Source organism: Xiphias gladius, chromosome 1 (genome assembly GCF_016859285.1).
Source record: "Xiphias gladius isolate SHS-SW01 ecotype Sanya breed wild chromosome 1, ASM1685928v1, whole genome shotgun sequence".
Lineage (NCBI taxonomy): Eukaryota > Metazoa > Chordata > Actinopteri > Istiophoriformes > Xiphiidae > Xiphias > Xiphias gladius.
The window spans coordinates 13,967,118-13,992,105 of record NC_053400.1 but is presented as its reverse complement, the minus strand read 5'-3'; the positions used below and the strand labels follow the sequence as shown (position 1 = coordinate 13,992,105).

Genomic DNA, 24,988 nt, shown 5'->3' with positions numbered 1-24,988 from the left:
TAAATCAGTTATGTTTGTTAGTGTAGCAACACTGTTTATAATTGTAACTTTTTTGTTATCCCAAAGGAAATTTGTTTTGCAGCCACGAATTACACATAAAAATCAGGTGGAAATACAATAATCAGTAATTGTCAAAACCATGAAATCAAACATTTATGGTTAGAAATTTAATTGGGATTTGGACTGCTGAGAACATCTCAATAGAAAGAACTATTTTACATATTTTGAAAAAAGTATGACAGGTTTTCCCGCACAGAATATCTTCCAGAACTTATATGTTTTTCTTGCAGCATCATAGCTATTAAATGTGTGTGTTTATGTGCCAGTGTATTTGAGCCGATACATGTATTGGCATGTCTGGAAATGTTTCCCAGCTGCTGGCATGGAACTGATGCCATTATTATATAGGGGTTCTGGTTTATCTGAATTGATCTGCAGCTACCATCAGACTCTGCTGCACTCTGTTTAGTCTACCTCTGTCTCTGTAGACACATATAGATTTCATTATCTCTTTGATTATCGTGACAGTACCTGGCAGGTTTGCAGTCTCCTGCTATTTCTCGAAAGGGCACATGCATGCCAAGCCATACCAGGAGTGCTGTACACGTTACACATACCGTACCTTAATAAGTAATAAAAACACAAGTGTTTTGATGTACAACAGAGAGACAGTGAAGGAGAAATATGACGCTGCATGTGTCATGTATGTTACTTGTCTGTTAGCAAAGACTAAAGCTCCTTCTCAGGCTTCTGTCTCACTAACCCAAAAAATAGTCAGTATAATGAGGCAACTAAACTACTGGCTGAGTGAACTAGGGAAAAAACAACAACAACAACAACAACAACAACACAACAGACACACCGGAGGATATATACAGGCATTACAATTTTTATTAGTTGCGATCAATAGCTGCCAACATATGTCAAATAGCATGTATACTACTTTATCTTTCGCCAAAAGGAAAAGTTTGACAGTTTGAGCTTTCTCGCTGAGATTTAAATGGGAAAATTGATACCAATCAAATCTGTCACATCCTTATGCCGACAGCCAGTTAGCTTATTTTACTGCCTGACAACCTCTCTTTTACACTCGTTTTTTTTGGTTTTTTGTATGGATTAAATAAATGAGATGTAACAGATTTGTATCTCCAGACAGAGCTGTTTCCTCCTGTGTCTGCTCTTTACGCTCACCTAGCGGCTGGCTGTTGCCTCATATTTACCATACAGTTGTGAGAGTGCTATCAATCTTTTCATCTAACTTACATCAAAACGGCATTATTTCTTAAATGTTGAACGTTTCCCTTGAAAAAAACCTAAAACAAAACAACGACCAAAAAAAAAAAAAAAAAAAAGATAACATAAGATAACATGGAACTGCCTGGATGACCACATTATTATACATAGATAGGGTAAAATACAGTATGTATCTTTTTCTATCTTGGGTTGCTAAATTTTAATTCAAACCATGTTAGCTTTTACATTCTTGCTACAGCAAAGCTCACCATCTGAGAATCCAAATTTGACACACCAACAATATCTTGGTTCAATGTGTCATGGCAGGTGGGTAGATTTACATTTTGACAACTGAGACACAGTCAGTACATTGCGCAACTCCAGATGCCTTCAAGCTGCCTGAATGTCACTGCTATTCTTATCTCTACTTCACATACTAGACTTGTAATTCTTAATAATAACCGGATCCTGTTCACTGTTGCTCTTCTCTCAGTCATACACGAGTAGAAATTTATAGGGAACTGATACAGAATTGATACGGAATTTCAAAAGTTTAACATTAAAGGGAATGGGATGCTTTAATCAACATAAACAAGGCAGTGGTTAACTTTATCATCCCCACAGAAGATTTTAATAACCTCATTTAACCTCATTTGGCCTCAGATATTCTCCCTGCCTTTAATTTTTTTGTGTGACAAATAAGTGTTTACATATTATAGACAATAATGTGCAGATTTCATGTGACCCTTTTTGACTTTGCCTGAGGGCACAGTGTACTGATGACCAGAAAAATTCACCAAGAAGATATGAATTAAGACCCTTTTCTTTGCCTTCTCCTTCGATTTGACATCAGTATTTCTTATAAAAATTGTATCATATGTTCTTTCACTCAGATTTCAGGTCAGGAGAGATGAATGGAACTGAGACGGCAATAACACATCCGAACTTTAAAGAAACACTTGAAACCGCAGAGAGAAATACCAGAGCAGCTGCTTTAACCTGCAGCTTTTCAGCATCTTACCTGCTCAAAACAGCTTCAGCATCAGAGAAAGAAAAGTTAAATAAATCCAGTGCCACTTTTTTAATAAGGCACCCTTTATACGGAGTTTACAAGTTGTAACTAATGACTTTAATAATGTTTGTTTAATCATGCTAAATAGATCAGTTATAAGAAATTAATAAGGACAACGTTTGGGTTGCCAGGTTGTGAGAAATCGGGGTGTCTAGTCATTAATATGCCAGGGAAAAGTCAGTAGGTCATCTGTAATTAAACGTGTTAATATATCAATAAAAAAGGGTTGTTAGAATAGTCCAAATGTGCAGTTGTAAATATTAATGTGTTAACAATGTGTTAATTAATGTGTTAACAATGTGCCTAACATTGTTAGGCTAACACATTAATTTTGGTCCAGATGTCCTGCTGATCCTTTTCCAGAAGGTCAGAGGTCAAGCGGCCGATTGAGGAGTCTGTCTGTTAAATAAATGCCAAAGCACCAGTCATGGCGGAAGAGGATAAACACTAGTCACAACAGGGCGACCCAAAAGGAGGTCTTCCTAAGTGCTTATGAGTGATTTAAAAAGTGAGCCAAACATAAATCCTTTATAAAGAGCAACTTATTAGACAGTATCACGGGTTCAATTAAGAAGACAGACGTGTGGGCAGTAAATACGGACATGGGATTAAACCACCGAGATACAATCACAATATAGATGATTTTTAAGGGGGGTGTGACGTCAGCGCGGGCTCAGCCAACCGGGTCGCGCTCGTGTTTGCAGTCCGACGGCGGTGGGAGGAATAGTTTGACTGCGGTTTAAATAGCGGAGATCAGATGTCAGCGAGAGCCCGAGCAGGCTGTCTGAGAGCGAAGGTGTGTGATTTGAGGACTGACAAGTAACGGGACGGAGAACCGCAGAGGACGTTTGCTGATTCGTTTTTTTTTTATTTTATTTTTTTTTGAATGGCGGAAAGATCCCCGAGCGAGAAGCGACGTCAATAAATAATGTAAGTAAAAAACAGTAATTACGGCCACAACCTGCTGTCAGGACACACTGAGAGATTTAAATACTCTTAAAGCCTGTCTGCTCCATATTAACTCAGGCCTCTGTGCTGACTGCTGTTCGCGTTGCGTATTGTAACGTTTGAATGAGCGCAGAGCTCCGGTGCAGACTGCGGAGCCTCACCCCGTGCGCAGATGTTTACATGTCGCCTCGCAGGCCACACATGATACTACGATCGGTTGCCCAGCCCCGTGATGATGCAGCGTATCTGCTTTTGTGCTCGTTTTCAGGTTCAACATACGTCGTTTTAGAGGACAAGGTCATATGTGAATAAAAACATATACCAAATTGTAAACCCTATCAAAAAGCAATGGATGAATGTCTTCATCGCCATTTAGTTATGACAGTCAGTAATACTAGTGTGTCAGACTGCTGCTGCAGTCACATTAAATTGATTTAATTGGGTAATCCTTAATACATCCTCATCTGCCTGCAAATCCCTCAGCCTCTCGGTTTATATTTGCTGGTCTCACTGCCTTTAGCATAGGGAGATTGAAACTGAAGTTATATATTGACTAACTTTTAATAAGTGGGGATTTTATGTCAGACACTATGAATGTAGCTCTGACTCAGTGTTGCGGCTCACCTGCCTCAGAAATGACAGCAGCTCTTTAGAGAAGGTTCCTGTAAATGTTTTGTTGTTTGTTTAGTGAAAGAATGCAGCAAGTGGATGATACTGAATATGACCTTATGAGTTGTCTAGATTGGCTGTTGCATAATGGGGGAGGGTTGTGATTGGATGTTCAACAAAGATGTCCTGGAAGAGTGGGCAATGCTTTGGTAGTGTGTGTGAGAGAGAGAGAGAGAGAGTAAATGAAATGACCTGTAGGCACGAGGCCTATGTTGACAGTGATATCAGGTCTGTGGCATGCCCAAGAATGACTGCATGTGCATGTAGTATGTGTTTGTCCGAGACAGAGAAAGTAAACGGATAAGGGAAGGAGACTGAGACGAAGGGGTAAAATAATTGTGTAATCATTGTCAAACAATCCCACTCCCAGCTCTTGAGTAATATGTCACACCAAGAGGCCAAGAGGCATCGCTTTTGTTTTTAATTAAGTTTCTGTACACATTATGTACATGTGATATTTTTGTATAAATACACCCAGTTGTAATATGATGTGATTTAAATAGAGGTACCATGAGGCTAAGTCTGGACAGAGTGTAATCATTGGTTTACTAACAGTGTTGTGTGTTGTGATGTTACAGCAGGCTGGTCAGGACAAGCCTGTGATGAGTGTCTCATGCAGCTCCTGTGTGTACATACAGTACATATATATGTATATATATATATATATATATATATATATATGTACTGGGTAATTTGAGCAGAACAGAACCAGTCCATGATTCACAGTAACTGAAGCATGTTAACAAATCATCCTAGTTATTAAAGTGTTCTGACATGGTCTGCCAAAATGTTAGGCCATCTGTCCGGAGGCACGCTGCAATGATGTGTGTGTGTGTGTGTGTGTGTGTGTGTGTGTGTGTGTGTGTGTGTGTGTGTGTGTGTGTGTGTGTGTGTGTGTGTGTGAGACAGAGATAGAGGGGATAAAGGATGACACTATATGAGTTAGCACAAGCAGGTGACAGGTGGAGATTTCAAGGGTCACTGTTATATAAACAAGACAGTGATATCACATATTTTGTGTGTGTTTGCATGTGTGCTGGTGTTTGTGTCTTACTTCTCCCTTTTTCCTTCTCCCCTTACCTTTGTCTTCTTCTCCCCTCTTTCTGAATTCTATTATTGCCTTTCTTGCCTTCTTTCTTTCTTTCTTCTTGTGTCTTGTTTTCCCATCCTCTGACTAGGTTTCAGTCCAAATCATTTAGAAAATTCTGATTGGCCAAATTAGAAATTTTTCCAACCCTTGGTTGAAGCTAGAGAAACACTGCTGGCACTGGTTTGTTGAGTAAATACTTACTTAGGCTTGGCGAGATTAGGCACATGATTGAATCTCTTGCATTGCACAATAGACAAAAAGTGGCTTTAGACTTTTTTGCAATGTTCTCCATAAAAAAAAATATTTGTCTACCATGTCCTCTCACTGATGTCCTACCTGTGGTTACTCCTATGAAAAAGGCATCATAGCCGTAGGGCCATTAGCTGGTGTATTACGTAGTTTAGCAAACAATACAACATAAGCCCGTCCCAGACACAGAGCTCACAGTCTCAGTCTTTTTATGCTTCTGTATTTGTATGAAAGCATAACAGTACTTTTCAAGTCTGAAGGCCCCCCCCCCACCGAATCAACAACCACCCATCTCGCAGCCCAGTGAATGCTATCCCCTGTCTGTCTCTCTCTCCAGGGACATGTTTGGTATTCTAAACAGAGAGCATTAGAGGCCGTGGATCAGAAAGACTGGCATGGCGCCACATGATTAATCTCATCTCTGTTAAGGTGTATTTTGAATTGCAGAGAGGAAAACGCACTTTTGTGTTTCCATCATTTTCTTTGTTTTCAACAGAGAAAAAACCCCAAAAGATATTTTATTTTTTTCAGGAAAAGCAGAGTGTTTTTTATATCCATGCACCCACACACCAATCACACAAACATATCCCACACCCAGCAACACCACAAGAACAGAGAAAAGAATGAGGAGAAACTGTCATTGTGCATAGTTTCTGTAACCCCCCTACAATCTGAGATTGCACAAATGGCTGGTGTGTGTGGGCAGTAATTGGACTCAATGGATCAATAATGTATTTTAATGTGGCAGGATGACAAGGTGCCTTGTCAGCAGTGTATCGATGGCCAATACTCTACATATGTTAAGGGCCAGAAATGTAAGTGAAACATTATTTAACGGACAGAAGAAAAGAATAAGTAGAAGAAATCAACAGGAACGTTCACCTTCCTTCTCTTTCTCCCCGTCTGTCTCCAGTTACAGACCATGAATTATGTGGGTCAGTTGGCGGGCCAAGTGTTTGTGCAGGTCAAGGAGCTGTACAGAGGACTCAACCCTGCAACACTGTCTGGATGTATAGATGTCATCGTGGTCCGGCAGCCTGATGGTTCCCTGCAGTGCTCCCCCTTCCACGTCCGCTTCGGGAAGATGGGTGTTCTGCGGTCCGGTGAGAAAGTGGTGAGATTAGAGTTCTACCTCCCTCACACTTTGCCTCCCTTTCTTGGTTTTCATCTGTGTGTACAGTGTATTTGTGTGTACAGGTAATTTGAGGGTTTTAATCAGTGGTGGAAGAAGTAGTGCAGGTCTTTAACTTACGTAAAAGTAGCAATACAAAAGTGTAAAACACCCTTATACAAGTAAAAGCCCCGCATTCAAAATGATTGTTACTTTAGATGACATATTCACACATTGCAGCAAAATTCTGATGAAATTGTATGTGTAACACAGTAACATATCCGGCAGGTCAAATATGTTGAAAATCAAACAGTACTGCATTACGGTACATTAAAAAGGAATGATAGTACAGAATATCTCAAACACTGTGTATTACACACATTATATGTCAACATAAAATCTCAGAGTGGAGGCTGTGTAACACATGCTAATGAGGTTTAAAACATGTGAAAGGTCTCTTTACTCTGTCCTGCAGGTGGACATAGAGATCAATGGAGAGCCGGTGAGTTTGCAGATGAAGCTGGGAGACAATGGAGAGGCCTTCTTTGTCAAAGAGATGGAGAACAGGCTGGTGAGTAATGATTGACAGTGCAAACGTGAATTATTTCATTTTTTAAATTTTATTTAACAATTAACCAGGAAAGCTTCAATGAGATTGGAAATCTCCTTTTCAAGAGGCTCCTGGCCCAGATAGGCAGCAGTAACACTGAGTTACAGATAAACAACATAGGACAGATAACACAAAATATGCCACAAAATCAGAATTACACTGAAGCGCAACCCTTGAACCATGATTAAAAAACATTTCTAATAAAATTACGTAAAAGATTTCATGAAAAAAATAACTTAAATTGCACCTTAAAACCACCCAACAGCTGTGTAAAACTTAATGTAACGTAATGAAACTAACACATCAAAAAATACCCTAAAATATCAGCAGCCAGAAGAGAAGGTACCCCGTTTTGTAGTAATGATTTAGTTTAGGACTGACCAACCTTTTTAATTTTATGTCTAATTGCAGTGGGATTCAGGCAGAGGGTGCAGCATAAATGTTCTGTTGTCGACTTCAGGGCACACTTTGGAAACTCCAAACTGAAACTTGGCCTAAATAATGTAGTTTTCATATACAAAGGTGCCAATATGAACCAGGTGTTTATACCACTTTGAGGCTGGATTTTACAACCTCGGAAAGATTGTCATGGCAGCACTAATATTTTATTTCATCAAGATGCTGCACGGTGCTCGCTAAAACGTATTCTACTTGGTATGTGTGCTTGCCTGTATTTAACTGGCTAATGTGATGCAGTACCTGTTGGCATTAAAATGCACTGTGGAAACTACAGAGCCAGAAGCATCTGCACGACCATGTGTTTTTTTCTAGAGCCACCTTGCAGTTGTCAGTGTAAAGAAGGTCCTTAGTAAACCAGCCTTACCCATGGTGACGGCTTAGAGCATCAACTCCATTCAGCTTCAAGCAATGTAGTGCAGTGAGACAAGCAAACGATAACAAGGAAAGTACTAAGTAGAAGGACCGGGGAGGAAGTGTATGGATGGAAGAGACAGCAAAGCAAAAGAAAAACAAAGAAACAAAGATGTGCATATGTAATTGCAGTTAAAAAAGAAAAATGACATCTGTCTATTTTGAAAGGAAACAGAAACATAAGACAATCTGATCATCTGAGACTCTGTTTGTACAAAAGCAGATAAAGACATTAGCATCTGAAATATAAGATGAACAACAACAAGGAACAAGAGCTTCTGTCCCTTTGTGGCATCCTGTTGTCCAGCATGACTTTAGTTTCCTGGAAATAAACCAACAGCAACCAAACATGATAGAACAGCATGTGCAGCACAAATGCAAATATACTGTAGCAGAAAATAATCTCAAATGGGAACATTCCCTTTCGTTGAAAAGACAGATTCTGTAAGGTGAAAAGCACTCTTATAAAGGAAACAAGGATAAATGATGAATGTCATGAATTAAGAGGAATATGTCATAATCCGAAAAGATTGAATTCCTAATCTCAGGGATTGCAATGGTTTAATTTGGTTTTTATTACTTATTGTCTCTGACAAAGATTAGGAGCCCTTCTCCAACAGTCAATGGGTGCCATAGTTTCTCTTTAGAGTGGGTCCCGCAAGACTATTGTGATGCCTCAGTCCTTAATGAATGGAAAAATAAAGGCTTTTAATTTTAATGCCTCAGACACCGTGAAGTCAAACAAACACTGAGAATTATTAAATTCTGTTCGACGTTGTCTGTTATACTGTTTTGGCCTTGTGTCAAATCCTCTCCTCTCCCTCCACAGAGTGGAAAACCAACTATTTATAGGCTATTTATAGCTCTGCCAAATTCACCTTCTCTACAGTCGGCTGCACACAGACTGCTCTCAGAAACTGGCTGTCACTGATCTGTGTACAGTCCACACAGACAGGAAGACAGACGTCAGACAGACATACAGATACAGTGAGAGAGGAGCTGGACAAACAGGACACAAAACTACTGGAAAAAACACCAGCACACATAATATTCATCTTCCATGATTGTTTTTGTTTCATCGACAGTCTATGTTATCACCTCACTAATCTCAGTCTAAAAAGATCAACAACATTTCTAGGGAACTTTCTGGCATAGAGCCCAGTCTTTTGTGCCCTTCCGACACAACCCCCTTTTACTCTCTCTCTCTCTTTGTTCCTCAGGCTGTAAAGTTAAATGTAAGGATCTGTTGGGGCTTGTGTATTGGCAAAATAGATCCTGCACGTGAAACATTAACCAACTGTTTCAGCAGAAATTAATCTTCAGGCTAGAACATCGTGACTCTCCGAATACCTGTGAAAAAAAAAAGGAACTAAATACGTGGTTTAATTTGTCTTGATGCGATTAGGTTGATGTGTCTTACAGGTGGAAACATAAAAATAAGTGTAATTGTTTTCATGTTTATCTCATTAATATATAATAAACTTTAATTTCACTGTGTGACCAATCGTGGGGATTGAACATTCTGTGTGAAATATTTTTGTTCAGTAGCTGAAGTAGTCTCAGGTATGATATCTTAGTGTCTAGTTTTTGCAGTATATAAACAAATTTTGTATTGTGGGTCTGCTGCATGGGCAAAGATAGTCCCTCTAAACACAGAATTCACAGATGTCACAGTATTTCTTTGATTCAGTGTACAGAATGTCCTATGCGCAGAAATGGCATTTGTAGCTTTGAGAGAATCCGTTATGTTAATGAATTGAGACTGAGGCACCCAGAAACATTCAAATGAATTAAAAGCGATTTTGGCATGGATGTTTCCAATAAGGCTGGAGCTCAGAGCAGCTGAGCTGTGACCTGGCATCGTGTGTATTCTGAGCACTGTCCCCTTTTCCTCTCCCATCAAATGAACAGGGCTGTGTTGGACCGTGTTATGGCACGTGCACAGCGAAGCATGTGTCAGTCTGCACTGATCGGATCATCTCTTTATCTGACATACTTCGTCTCTCTGTTTGTCTGCCTTTCTCTTTCTGGTATAGTCACTGGAGTGGGACTCTGATTAGCAAATCAGTGTGATTTTGTTAATCTGAGCTCAGACCCAAATTACCACCAGATTATTTAGACCCAAGTGAAAAAAAAGCATTTCTGTCTCATGAGTCAGTAAAAGTTTCTACTCCGCAACACTCTGTTTTTGTGGTATAACAGACACATATGATCCTTTTTAGCCATGCTATCGGCATGGCAATATCTGTCGGTTGATCGTGCCACCACTTTGGATTACTCTTTAAAATATAATTACTTTTAATATTTTACATTAAATATTGTTCATTGAATAAGAAGTTAACCATGATTTTTGATCATGGCGACCTCATATGACACAATGTCATGTTCGTCTGTTGACAGGAAGTAGTTCCGTCACACCTGGCAACATCACCCATCATGTCAACGGGGGAGGAGTTAATGGAGTCCCAGCTGGGTAGGGGCAGTTCTCGTCACCATGGTAGGCCCTGATAAAAAATTTTAAAAAGAAATTTTGGAATTTCTGAAAATGTGCATGCGTCTCTTTGTTTTTGTTTTTTTTGTTTTAACCGTTTTCATGCTACTGTCTCGCATCACATAGACGGCATCCCCTGCATCTCACTTCCTGTCCAGAGCCTGGGACCCCACCAAAGTGATGGAGGGATAAACAAGAAGAGGAGGAAGAGGAGGAGGAAGGCACGGCCAGAGGGAGGCGGAGGGGGAGGAGGAGGGAGGAGAGAGGAGAGTGGGGAAGAGTTCTCAGAGGATGAGGACATGTTTACTATTGACCTGAGCTCGGATGAGGAGAGAGAGGGCGACGACAGCAGGTGTGTGTGTGTACATGAGAAAGTGTGTGATTCTGTGTGTTTGAGGCTTTCAGGGATGGCAGAAAATGCAAAAATCCGTTAGTATTTCCAGTATATCTGAGCCAAAATATTATAGGTTTCGTCCCTATCTGTTGGAGTTTGAGGGGCCTTTTTCTGCATGTCAGTTTGTTATTGTGTTTGTGTGTGTGTGTGTTTTTCAGAGAGAGATAGAGAGAGGAAAAGGTTATTAAATGCCAGTCAGTCTGTTCCATTGCTGTGGTAAACAACCTTCATCAGCGGTCACGATGTTGTTTGTGAAGCCGATGCACCACTGCCAATAACTGCCCTAATTGTGTTATGTAGAGAGACTGTGTTTGTATGTTTTTCATGCATGAACGAGCGTGTAATTGGTTGTTCTAGCTGTTTCAAAAAGGGCCTGCGCATTCGAACAAGAATACAAAAAAAAGCCCTGTAAACTGAGGACATTCTGTTAATGCTCACATTTTAAAATGTCCATTTTTAGCTGTGCTAGCTTTGTGGCTCTGTGGATGGCAAAGCCGACCAGTGTGATCCAGACTGAAATTTCCACTCTTTTATACAAACATTCATGAGCCTGTAGGATGAGTTGTAAAGATTTTGGGGATCCCATCAAAATCATTTATTGCCAGCATCAGGTCCGATACTTACATTTATAACCAAATATCAGTATCTCTTGTTTGGATTTTTGCTTTAATTATAATTAAGAGGTAAGAGTTACATTTGTCGAGGTCAGCTAATGATTTTATAAAAATCAAAATGCCAGCCCACCATCTGTGTCACTTAAAGTTTTGAATCTTATTTCTCTGTGTCATTAAATATTCATGACTGAAAAGTAAAAATCAAACCAGTGAGAAGAGCTGCATTTGTGAAGGAAACAATTAGTCAGAGTAAGAAGCTGATTGAGAAAACATGTTTTCAGGGCCTCTAAACCAGTCTGACATTAGTTTTACGTTGCTTCTGTCTCAGTTCAGTCAAATCGTTTCAGCGGATCAAATCACGTGCTTAAAAAACAACTTAAGGAGCGGAGATTTCATGCGTGAGTCTGCGTGTGTGTGCATGTTTGCCTTTTTATCTGTGCAAAGCCCTGTGAAAGCCAGCTCTGCTTGTTGGACGTGCTCCAGGGATTTGTCCTGTTCCCACAGTGTGCTCGGTCTCTTTGAAATAATGGCTCGCAGTGCCGTCATTACTGCAGGGCTTCCAAGGTTTTTTCAGAGGCTTTCCACATGGCGGGACAGGAACATTTCTGTGACCCTTAAAGACATGCAAGAATGTGTGTCTTCTTCGTGTTATGCTTCATACTGTACCTGATGAGAAAACCTTCTATGCTGGTTTTTGACTTGTGGTTGCAGGCTGCAAATGTCCGATGGATGATATACTGTACACAGGCTATTAATGTTGTTTCAGGGCATTTTATGAGCATAACCAAACAATGTTTTACTTTATTTGGACTTGCAGAGACACCCTGTATTTATATAGTACAGTGTGTGCACAAGTTTAGAAACAGTGTGTGTGTGTGTGTGTGTGTGTGTGTGTGTGTGTGTGTGTGTGTGTGTGTGTGTGTGTATATGACTGACATCTCCCTGCATGTGTGTGTTTCCGATCAGACTTATGTACGGGGATCAGGGGTCTACAGCCGTCACCCACACATACCCCAGCACCGACTGGAACCGTTCACAGAGGTATTGTTTTCAGCACAAAACACACACTCACAGAGCACAGACACATACTTGGTGGTAAAATAATCCTGGTATTTTTAACTGTCTAGTGAACTGCCCTTTAACTCTGTTAATTTCTTATTTATGCAATTCATATTGTACTATGCATTTTTAGTACATTTTCTGTCCTCAATATAAATACGTAATAATTAAGACTCTCTGTCTCTCACTCTCTCTTTCCCTCTCCATGTCACCTTTTTCTGTTTTTGCCTGTCTTTCTGCATCTTTTTATCTTTCTGTAGTCATGTGAATAAGGAGACACTCTCCATCCCTCCACCCTGTGGTCTATCCATCTCTTGTCCTCAGCAGATCTCTCACTTCTCTACCCTTGTTAGGTATCGACCTTCACTTTTACCCTGTCTGAAGGCAATGAAATAATGAGGGAAAAGCACACCGTTTGCAGGAAACAGATACAATTGGTTGAAAACTAAAAATGGGATTTAGGAATATTAGGATTTCTGCTTTGTGTTATTCTAGTATTCTGAAGTATATTATCCATGATAAAGTTATCTGTTACACTATGGAGTACAAGCTGATCTAATCAAGTGTCTGACCATCTCTCTCCCAGCAGCCACGATGATTCACGGTCATCAACACCAAAGAGCGACTCAGAGCTAACCAGTCAGAATAAAGACAACCCTGAAATGCTATGGACCTGGGGGGAGCTGCCACAGGCTGCCCAGGTATCCACACACACCCCTATTTTTTCCAGTCTTTATGCTAAGCTATGCTAATTGGCTGAGGGCTAAGGCTACATATTTGACGTACAGACACGAGAGTGGTATCTACCTTTTCATGTAAAGAAAGCCAGTAAGCACATTTCCCAAAATGTCAGACTACTCCTTAAAATTTCCTGCAAATTTTTCATTTGATGTTATCACAGAAGAAAATTCTTAATACTTAAATATGAATAAATGATGTCTTCAAATCAATAAAAAAAAAAAAAAATACAAATGTTTGAGGGAAGGAGGGAGTGAAGGAAGGAAAGAGTGAGGGAAAGTGAGATAGAGTTTACATGGTAAGACACAGATGAATCTAGAAATATATGGAGATAAGTTAAGTGAAGAGGGGAAAGCCTGACATAACTTGAGTATAAAAAAAAAAACAAATATTGTGTGAAAAGTTTGATCTCTGTCTCTGTCAAACAGCCGTCCTTCCTGACTTCCCACATGAAGCAGGACCTTGCCACAGCAGTCTCCATCCCAGTGTCCACCAGCACTCACTTCAGAGCCATCAGTGAAACTGGACCCACCCCCCTCACTCTCTACACCCCCCAGCCAGGGGAGAGCACTGCTCATGATGAGGACAAGGACACTGAAGAAAGCAAACACAGAGCCAGAGATGTATTAACTGCTAAGACTGGGGACAGGACTGGAAGAGATCAAGGTAGTAATATGGAGGATAGTTTTGCTTCCCATCAATGCTCGTTACTAACTCGACGTCTTCTCTCTCCCGTAGTTTTGTGCTTTTTCATCTCTCTCCTCTCTCCTCCTGTCGCTTTCTGCAGGTCTGTCTGCCTCTGGTGCTGCAGAGTCAGGATCTGTGACTGGTCCTTGGCTCTTTGCTTGCATGCCCTTGTTTTTACACCTGTAACTGCTCAACACCCACTGCTTCAATTACTATGATTATTATTATTATTATCCCTATTAATGAAATACTAGTTTTAATATTAGTCTCGTTATTATTGTACATCTTTATTTGGTACCTGTATTGTGCTATGTTCTCTTTCCTCCCTCCTGCCCCCCGCCCACCGTGAGCTGGGCTCTCTTCAAGGTTTCTACCTGTTAAAAGGGAGTTTTTCCTCGCGGCTGTCACCAACTGCTTGCTCATGGGGGGATGTTGGGTCTCTTTAAATAGAACTATAAAGAGTACGGTCTAGACCTGCTCTATATGAAAAGTGCCCTGCGATCACCTTCGTTATGATTTGGAGCTATATCAATAAAACTGAACTGAATGGAACTGAATTCTAATGTGTAGAGCATTCTCTATATTTGCTAAGACATTGCCAGATGTCTAGCAGTGTTTATTATGCCCTCTGAGCCACAGCGGAAGTTGTCAACAGCTCAGGCATATGAAACCCCTCTTTGAGAGACTTGCAGAACTTGCCCTTTAGTGTCCTCCAGTGGTGATTTTTTTTGGAAATTCATGTTTTGCAAATGAATTGTCCTGTTGATTTATGGACAAACCATAAATCAACAGGACAGACTGAATGAGAAAAGCAGAATCCTAGCTGGACATCCTAAGGTTTCCATCTTTATCACTAGATCTTGGTGACCCATGAGTTTGCTTTCATGCATCAGTTGATTCTCTGCTACGTCTTTTTCCTCATGTGCAGAGATGGAGGGTCTATCAGCTTGCTCAGTGTCTTCCCGGATTCTCGCTGATCATCTGGACGAAGGCGGGAATAGAGGAAGTCCCATCAGAAGAACTGACTCACCATCCAAGAGGAAAGGTATGGGTACTCTATCTCTAAACAAAACAAAGGATTTTCTCAAACAGAAAGCATCCATTTGCCTCAAAATCATCTTTTATCTCTGCTACCGACAATTGTCCCCTTTAGAGAAGAGAAGCCAGCACCTGGGTGCTGATGGCATATACCTGGATGACATTACAGAGCTGGAGCCTGAAGTAGCTGCTCTCTACTTCCCTAAAAGGTACTATAACGAACATATACATGATGAGTACAAAACATACTCCAGCCCAGATATACACACCAACTTTATATAGCGCTCTCACGTGGTGTAATTCACCCTCCGGTTATCATCATGGCGGTCCTTGGCAGGGCTCAGTAGAGGTGACTTTCGGAGATTTAAATTTCTGAGTTTGTGCATTTCTGTCTCTCCTCAGTGACGGAGGCAGCAGCTCAATGAAAGGAGACTCAGAGATGATGATGGTGGGAGTGCGGAGCGCTAATCAGTCCCCCCAGTCAGTTGGCAGCAGTGGGATGGACAGTGGCGTGGACAGTTTGTCTGACCAGTTAGGGGACCTGCCTCATGTCGCCATTTCTTTGTGTGGAGGACTCACTGAAAACAGGGAGATCACAAGGGGTAAGTTAAGGAATAAGCAAAGGGACATTGTCAGATGATACTGAAACAATGGACATGTAGCACTTACAAGTAATGGCACATGTTACACTGGAAAAAATATAAGGCAGATTTATCTCATTCGCTCAAACCAGAGGACCAGAGATAGAAGGAAAAGTATAAAGTTACAGTGATGTTAATTCTTTTTTTATGAAAAATGTCTCATGTCCTCTTATGCTTGACAAATCTTTTACCTCGAGGGAAAAAAAATGTGTGTGTTCTTACCTCTGTACTGTGTGTGTTTCATGACACAGAGCAGTTCCAGGACAGGGCAGTTTCTTACCAGCAGTTCTCTGACAACCCTTCTATTATCGATGACCCTAACCTGGTGGTCAAGATAGGAAACAAGTATGTGCTACTATACTCAGTACCACAGTGTGTTACACATTTCGTCTGAGCGCCGAAACTATTTCACCCATCTGATATTTGTTGTTTTAAAGGTCTGAAGACCTTTAAATAGCTTCCACAACTTTGTCATAATCCCTGCTGTAGAATCAAGTATGTCAGCTGTTTCTTGCAGAGAAAAGTCTTAGGTGTAAAGAAGTGCCGATAGCTCCCTCTGTCATCTGTTGTAGGTACTACAACTGGAACACAGCCGCTCCTGTCATGTTGGCTATGCAGGTCTATCAGAAACCTCTGTCGCAGGTAAGACGCTCAAATATAGAGTCTCATTTGTTTCCAACTGACTATATGTTTTATGTTATAATCAGTGGTGGAAGAAGTGTTCAGACCTTTATTTAAGTTAAAGTAGCCATTATTATCATCAAAATGTACATAAACTATTATAAGTAAGTACTCATTAGACAGAATGGAACCTCTCAGCTTTATATTACTATATATTATATTATTGGATTACTATTACTGATGCATTACTGTGTAAGCAGCACTTTCATGTTGTAACTTAACTTTTATTATTTTTATTAACTTTTATTTTGTTTTTGGTCTGAAACAGTGTCTCTTGCCCCAGTTTTTTTTTTTTTAACAATCTTTAATCTGTAATCACTCGGGGCAACTATATACCTGTCTCTAAGGTAAAACAGCATAGAATAAGTGGATCAAAAATTCAGATTTACAATATTATCTTAAAAAAAATTATTTTAATTTGATCAGATTATTTTCATTATATTTGTTAGATGGTGTTTGGTATCTTTTGGTGTTCCCCGACCCCCTGCATCACACCCCTGCGCACTAATTCTCTTTAACCCTAATGTTTCACTTTGGTTCAGTGTTTTCACTGTCAGCATCCTGTCATTATTTCATGAAAATTCAACCAAAGGTTACTAAATACAAAGTGTTCACATTTGTTTCTGGCTCTCATAATCAATATTCAACCATTTCAGTTATTGTTGTATGGAATATATGATATTAGATTTTTTACTTTAACCTAAGCAAACAAAGCTGACAACACTGTTATGGATGGGATCCCCAGTCTGATACGCCAGCTGAAGAGCACACATGGGGAAGCTCACGTCAAAGCTGCCAGCCTTGTACCACAGTGAAATATTGCTTTAAATCTAACTGTTCTCCTGACACTTTAATAATGTCATGTCTTTACCCCCCTTCTTATTTTTTTCCCTTTTATTTACATATTTTCCTTTTTGCCGACCATTCATTCGATGTTTGTGTGTACTAAGTGTTGGTGCTTGAGTTATGTGTTTTCTGCCTTCGGTCTCTTCTCATACTGCCTCCCTGGTCTGTTTGGCTCCACCCCGTCCCAGCCTGTATGGTGTTTTCTGGCTTTGCTTTGAGTGTTGGTCAGAGCATGTCTTTGTCTGTCTTTTTTTTTAAATCATTTACCACCATTGTCAACCTGTCTATCTGACTCTCTTTGTCTTGCATGTCTCTCTCCTTCTTCTTGTGGTGTGTCTTGTTGCATCTTTCCCACTGCTATCCAGTAACAATTTTCAGACATATTTTCCTTTCAGGTTTCACTTCAGATCTTTGGCTCTTTGCTTGCATGCCCTTGTGTTTTCACCTGTAACTGCCTTTATTTTTTGCGAGTTAGTTGGAGTTCAGTGTGGTTTGAAATGTGCTGTTTGTTATATTGTACACTTCATTGCATATTAGATTGTAAATTTTTTGTGCTTTCCGCTCATTTGTGTGTGGTTTTACCTGAGTTTTCAGCTTTGCTTTGTTTTGAGTTTTTTTTTAAATTTTCTGTCAGTTTTGAGTTGTATGTGCATGGTTGTCTCCAGGCCTCAGTTGAAAACATCATGAAGGAGAAGATGCCAAAGAAAGGAGGACGCTGGTGGTTCTCATGGAGGAGCAGGAACAGCGACTCCAAATCAGTAAGTAAACAGACACATTATTGGTGAGATTGTCCTTAGCCTTCAGCTTAGACAGTATACTACACAGTAAAGAGTGTCAGAGAGGGAAAAAGGAACCATATCAGTTTCTCAACATCAACACATGATGTTTTGGTCGATTAACTCAGTTGTCACCTTTGACCTATGTGCACTTCAGGAATCAGTGACAGAGGCAGGAGGAGACCAAGGAGAGAGCTCACTCACTATGGCCTCAGTGAACAGGTGACTTCAGACAATTTTCCTTTTTTTTTTTTTGTGACTCTTCTCTCACAAACACTCCCACTCTCATCAGCTTTTTAATAGTTTCACCTCATACCAGACTGATTGTCTCCGATTTTTCAGATTGAAGGATGAGTCATCCTCGAGTGATGAGGACCACAGCTCCTCAAATCAGGTGTCAGGATCCTGCCAGTCAGAGCCCCTCATGAGTTCTGGCAGCGTCTGCTATAAGAAGACTCTACGTCTCACCTCAGAGCAGCTGGTATGTTTTCCTACAGCTGGTTTTATTGACCTTAATGGGGAAATTCCTGCAGATAAAAACATTCAAACAAGTTAGTTTATGGCAGCTTTATATTAATATTACATATTGCAAGCATGATTCACCGTGATAAAGCAAGAATGCTGGCAAAATAATAATATCTCTGCTTACATAACAAATATGGATTGTTTTCTTCACTTCGGACCAGTCTCAGACTACAAATCTCTACATGGGAAAAGTAGAGGTGCATTGCATAGCTGCATATTTAAAAATGGTCCCCAACAACAGAAACATCTGGCTTTACAGGTTAAATTCTCTATCCCTGCGAGAAACAAACATTGAATGAAAGATAGATAGATACATTTTCTCTACCTTTAAATGAAGGATGATATTTTCACATTTTATCAGTAAACCAGGACAATGGATTTTTTTAGTGCCCTTCCTTGAAATGTGTGAGGCTGCGGCAGATTTTAACATCTTGTTACAAACTCTGGACTACATTTGGCTACATTAGAGTGTGAGGAATACCCTGAGTGCTGTTGTGTTATTCCTTATGTGGAGTATGTAACAAGGCTTACACTGAATGGAAAATTTCAAGAAAATGTAATCTTCCTTTTTTCAATCTGTGTGTGTGTGTGTGTGTGTGTGTGTGTGTGTGTGTGTGTGTGTGCGCTTGCCTCTGTTTCTACTGTGTGTGTGCGTGTGGGCGCCCGTGTGTGTGTGCGCGCGTGTTTGTGTGTGTGTTTTCAGGCTAGTCTGCAGCTCAAGGAGGGTCCTAATGATGTGGTGTTCAGTGTGACCACTCAGTACCAGGGCACCTGTCGCTGCCATGGCACAATCTATCTTTGGAGCTGGGATGACAAGATAGTCATCTCTGATATAGATGGAACCATCACCAGGTAAGCGACAGCAAGTTAGTTTCAGTTTCAGCTATTCACCAGAAGATGTCAGGCTTTACACAAACTTGGGGTTTCATTTCCCTTATGCGTTAAATGCACTTTGTGGTAAATGGGATGGTCATCCATTTGTGTGAAATTAGCTCTGAAGTACCTTTGTACTGTTCGTGTGATGTTGCCTCTCTTGTGTGGCGCTCTAGGTCCGACACCCTGGGTCACATCCTCCCAACACTGGGTAAAGACTGGACGCACCAGGGTATCGCCCGACTCTACCACAGAGTCAGCCAGTGAGTGCTGCCTCACAGTCTGCACACCGTGTACAGAGTTCAGTTATAAGGCAATCTGACTGAACCAGCTTTTATAAAACAAATATCACAACAGTCACTTCAGTTCATTGTTTATGATGACTGGTCATCATTCTCATGATTTCTTCATTTAAACCACAGTGCACAAGCTAAGCACAAGCTCTCTCTGTGTCACAGGAATGGATATAAGTTCATGTACTGCTCGGCGAGAGCCATCGGCATGGCTGATATGACGCGAGGGTACCTGCACTGGGTCAATGAGAGGGGGACCATGCTGCCAATGGGCCCGGTGCTGCTCAGCCCCAGCAGTCTTTTTTCTGCCTTGCACAGGTCAGACACACACCATGTGTATAAAAATGTGACATTGGAGTAATCAGATTTCACAAGTCCCTGAAGCCATAAAAACAGAAAATATCAGCAGCTGATAATAGTTTTACTTTTTGTGTTATATATGCACTTACACAATGATAGGAAAGGCATGGCATTTTTTCCGCTTTCGAATAAAGTATAAATTGTATTTGCAATTCTGTGATTTTCATGTTTTCGTTTCACTTTATATACTGCATGATCAACTAGGGGTTGAAATAAAATTCGCATCACTTAAATGTACCCTTTCAAAACTCCCACTGAATGCACAAAGACAAGCAATGTGCACAAACTAAAGAAAAAAAAAACATTACAAATGTGTGTGTTGTGTAGGGAGGTGATTGAGAAGAAACCAGAGAAGTTTAAGATCGAGTGTCTTACAGACATCAAGCAACTTTTCTACCCAAACACCGAACCTTTCTACGCTGCTTTTGGCAACAGAGCTACGGTAAGACCACTTCTACACACACACACATACACACACACACACAAAGAGATATTGAGGACTGCTGCATTAAAGAACCTTTTTGCCTGTTGATCAGTCAAGATCAGTTTTGTGCATTAATTAAATGCTAATGTGATGGTAGTAATGATTATGTCTGTGTAACATTGGAAATCTAATTACCTGTTTATATTTTGGCCTCATAACTTTTGCTTTTGGATACGATTCTGATTGTTTGTGTATTTGTGATTTCAGGACGTGTATTCCTATAAGGAGGTGGGTGTTCCTCTGAACAGGATTTTCACTGTCAATCCCAAGGGGGAGCTGATACAGGAGCATGCCAAAACCAATATCTTCTCGTAAGCTCTGTCCTCTGTTTTGTTTTGTTTTGTCGTTGTTGTCATCCATGTAATCTGACTCTGCACACATGTAAACAGATATTTGAATGTCTGAATTCTTGTTTTGTGCAGTTAAAATCTGTAAATGTCTGTGTGTCTCCCTCTCAGCTATGGGCGTCTCTGCGATATAGTCGACAATGTCTTCCCAGTCCTAGTTCAAGATGAGGGAGCAGACTTCCCCTGCTCGGACACTTTTGGCCATTGCAGCTACTGGAGAAAACAACTTCCTGATGGCACCAACCAGGAAGATGAAGACCCACAGCCCCTTGAGACAAGCTGAGGAAACCCCCTTGAATCCAGCTTCAAGGTCGCTGCATTCCAGCTTTCCTTTGCATGGCAGTCAGTCATCGTAAGACACTTTGCTCAGCAGTTTTGTGATTCATCATGAAGCCGGCAGCCAGGATTAAGAGTGAAGATGCTGATTATTTTAGAATCAAAGACTTATCCAAGAACTGTGTGGGAAACACATACATTATAAATGAATTGAGCTCTTTGGCTCCTTCAAAGTCTCAAAGATGTTACTTAAGATAAGTAAATGCGACTACTGATTCAAAGTAGATGAAGGAGTTTTCAATATTCCACATAAACAAATAATTGTGCCATCATTCAAAAGTGAGAACGGCAGTCCTGGAAAGTCCTGTGTAAGGCGAAAACTAAAAAGAGGATGTGACACTGCTGTGTCAGAAAAAGAAAGTCAGAAAAGAGAGAACAACCCAAACGAATTTCAACAGCAGCTTGGGAGTGAGTCTAACTGGTGGTAATGCCAGAGGAAGGTTCAACATAGGCTCAAAGACACAAGTGCACTGACTCACGACACACACAAAAACATCTGTAAAACTTGTGAAGGCATTCCATACGCAATGCACAACACTGCACAACACAGGTATAATATCCCTTGCTGCATGTCTTTTAGCTCTGTAGGAGATTCCTTGGACTGGTTACCATTCTCTCCCTCATCCCGCACCACTTTGTATTTACACTGGTGGATAGGAAAGCTGCCACACAAAACATATGCTTGCAAGGGTTTGCAAGGGTAAAAAGGAATTTTTGTCGGGGATGCACCAATATGGTATGGCTGGTATCAAACACAACGAAAGTATTAATAGATCTGCCCATCTTCCAGTGATCAGCGGTCATAAGCTGCCCCTAAGCGTTGGGTCAAGTTCACTGAAACATAAGGACTTATCCATGTCAATTAAATAAGACGTTATCTAACAGAAATCCTGCTCTACTCCAAAAAATTCCACACAAGCAATCCATCCAGATTACTTACACATCCAGCTTCCACAACTGACACTAAAATATAAATTACATATATATTTCAGCTTTTCAAATCTCAAATTATCCTCTTGGTGCATCACTCATGTTTTATATTGTTTATATTGTTTGTCCTTTTTTTTTTTTTTTAATCCATCACACACAGAAGAGACTCCTGGTAAAAGTAGTATCTGGTACAGCTATGTGGCTGTAGTCTTTTTTCATGACCTCAACTACAGCAGATCTAGCACAAGGCTTTGCAGCAGAAACGCCACATTGCTTTACAGTAAAAACCATCCAGAACATGCAAACATTGCACAGATAGCTGATCTGGTCATCCTCTGTGCCAGACTCCTTCGCAGGTCCAGCTAAACGTGTGTGGTCCTTTGACCGTGCTACTGTGAAAGATGTGGCTTCAGCACATTATCTAACAATTTTTCATTAACAATACTCAAGATAAATGCAGGACAATGCAATTAACTTCAGTCTGTGATCTTTATGTGTGTTTTTATATGTGTCCAGTGATATGCTAGAATGTAGCACATAAATCCCTCACAGTTTGTGTTATTCTAATAACGAATGCTCATCAATGCAATGACTGTATAAGCTCATACAGGACATGGTCATATATATTTTTAGTTTTGTAATGCTGGCACTGCACAGATCAGTATGCTTCTATGTACAGCACTAATCTGTCCTGTAGTGGAGAATTAAATGCAGTATATTTTGATTCTGTAAGGATTTCTCTTCACAGACACAACTATTTTTTTGTTGTTTGTATATATTTCTTTCATTTATCAGATGTTTATGTTTTCAGCAATTGATCAAATAGCATTTACTGTAATGCAGTTATGGGAGATGGAAGCCTGTCTTGTATTTTTACCGCATGTGTAACTTAAAATGGGGGAAACCACTGTAAATAATGAATAACATAAATTTTTTCTTAAAATAACATTAACTTTCTGTTAAAAATGTTTTCAGAGCTGAAATACTGTCTGAAATAATTTGTTACCGGTGCTCATTCAAATGCACTCCATTACTATAAAACTCTCTCTTATTAAACCAGCTGCTCCCTGTTGCACTAAGAGGTGGCAGATTCTTCCATGTGACCACTAAAGCAAAAGCAAATGAATTGCTTCTTTCCTGATCCAACGTCAGTGCAAATGACAAAATAATTCAGCAGATTGTAGTTCGAATTTAACAAGGATATTTGTACTCTGATATTAATGTGTCCTATACTGAAAAAAAATGAAAACAAAAAGCCAGAGCACTGTTAACAAGACCTCTTATTGATTGTGACTGAGTCTGTTATACTGTCTGTACATAGGATAGATATCTCTGATGCTGTACTGTGATTAACTTTTTCCCAAAGGAAAACTAATCAGGAATTCACCTTTAACTGAATGATGTTCATATGCCTTTGAGGAAACCAGTCTCATTTGTGTAAGAGGAAAACATGCATGTTGTTGTAATGTTAAGCTGCAGATTTACATGGATAACTGATGACTGTCTTGTCACTGATCTTTGTATGGAAGTATATTATACGTAACAAAAAAAGGGAAAAAAAAAAGATAAAATAATTCGGCTTCCCTATCTCGTACTTATCAGATAATTTTGCCACAGTTATGAGATAAAACTGGCATTGAGTTAAAAGTATTTTTATTAGTATGTCAAACATGCACAGGCATGTTAAGTCGTACGTTATCAGGCCAAAAGCGCTGATCTCTGATCTGTGTGAAGTAGATGTCACTTCATTTGATCATCGTTAGATCCGTCTGCCATATTTTTCTCACCATTATGTGACGGTTTGTTGTAATTACAGTCTAAAGATCTCCTAATTATAAGATATTATATATGAAATATGGAAATCAAAAGTACGAATGATTCTTCCTCTAAATGAACACAATGCTCTTCCCAAATTTTTAGAGTAAATCATCTTTTGGATGATTATCACCTAATTCTTTCTGTGAAAGATCTACATTATTAAAGGTCTTGACTAGTTATCCAGTCTGTCTCTGTGTTGACATGATCCATTTTGCTGTCCTGTGTGAAGGTTATGTTTTGGGCACTAAGCAGCAGCCTACCAAGCAGTGTGCAGTGCAAGCTATTGTTAACAATAATAGTGGTTTGAATAAATCTGTCCAATGGACACATTTTTCAATAAACTCAAATTTTGGTTGCTACTTAGTGTTCTACTTCTTGTTAGTCCGGCGTCACAATGTTTGTTTCTTTGTCGTTTTCTACTTTTCTTCCTTTGACCTCAGACATAAAGCCTTAGCTGAACAGAAAATAACATGGAGTAGCATCCTCATAATGCTTTCTTCATCACTGTATCTTATGGTTTTATTTAACTCTCCCAAACCAACCGACCCTTTGCCACTGGAAGACTGTTAGCTGTATTCGTGGATCAGTTTCTGTTCAGGTGTTCTTCTTAGTCCTGCTTTAAGGAGGGAAGGGAAGGGGGAGACAAGGATGTGATTGACATGATGGAATAAAGGAAATATTAATCTCTCTTGTCTTATTAAAAAAAAAAAATAGCAGCTGTTTCATATGTGAAAGCAAAGCCATCTTTCAAATGAAGCCCAACCCCTTTCCTTCTACCTCTGCTGTCTCCCCTTGCACCTGATCCTGTTCCTTGCCACTCTCCTTTTCTTTCCCTGCTGCCCTTTTTGTTTTATCTAATCTCAATTCTCTTTCAAGGATAAGGAAACACAGCACCCAACGTCAGTTTTGGCAAAACAAACAGGAAATCTAGTCACTCTTTCCTTTCCTCTATCTCGCTCTCAAACTACTTTGTCACATTCTTTCTACTTCTCCATTTCAGCCCTGCCCCCTTGTAACCCCTTGTGCAAGGCGCGCGCACACACACACATGCACACGCACAGCTCATGCTTCCTCCTCCCCTCCCCCTTGTTTTTGCTGGAGTGAAGGAACGTTTTCGTTTAGGAGTCAACCATTTTGGACTCTTAAAGCAAGAATCGCTCATGTTGTTGATTCTTTGTTATTCTCATTCAGTAAAAGAGGCTTGT

At 40.1% G+C, this 24,988-nt stretch overlaps 1 protein-coding gene across 2 annotated transcripts; it reads left to right on the top strand.

Moving 5' to 3' along the window:
* Positions 1 to 3,176: 3,176 nt before the first annotated feature.
* lpin1a (lipin 1a) lies at positions 3,177 to 22,052 on the top strand. 2 transcript variants are annotated; one of them, XM_040125270.1, is made up of 23 exons: positions 3,177 to 3,235; positions 6,175 to 6,375; positions 6,848 to 6,943; positions 10,253 to 10,349; positions 10,470 to 10,695; positions 12,318 to 12,392; positions 12,671 to 12,763; positions 13,000 to 13,111; positions 13,577 to 13,814; positions 14,764 to 14,880; positions 14,989 to 15,082; positions 15,276 to 15,475; positions 15,766 to 15,859; positions 16,087 to 16,156; positions 17,707 to 17,799; positions 17,975 to 18,039; positions 18,160 to 18,298; positions 19,046 to 19,194; positions 19,392 to 19,478; positions 19,674 to 19,826; positions 20,196 to 20,310; positions 20,560 to 20,663; positions 20,811 to 22,052. In XM_040125270.1, the coding sequence occupies exons 2-23, from the start codon at positions 6,184 to 6,186 to the stop codon at positions 20,980 to 20,982; spliced, it is 2,781 nt and encodes a 926-aa protein (XP_039981204.1). In that variant the 5' UTR covers positions 3,177 to 3,235; positions 6,175 to 6,183; the 3' UTR covers positions 20,983 to 22,052. The 2 variants fall into 2 exon arrangements, with proteins under 2 accessions (XP_039981204.1, XP_039981195.1); XM_040125261.1 differs by having other exon boundaries at positions 12,997 to 13,111.
* The last annotated feature ends 2,936 nt before the right edge of the window (positions 22,053 to 24,988 follow it).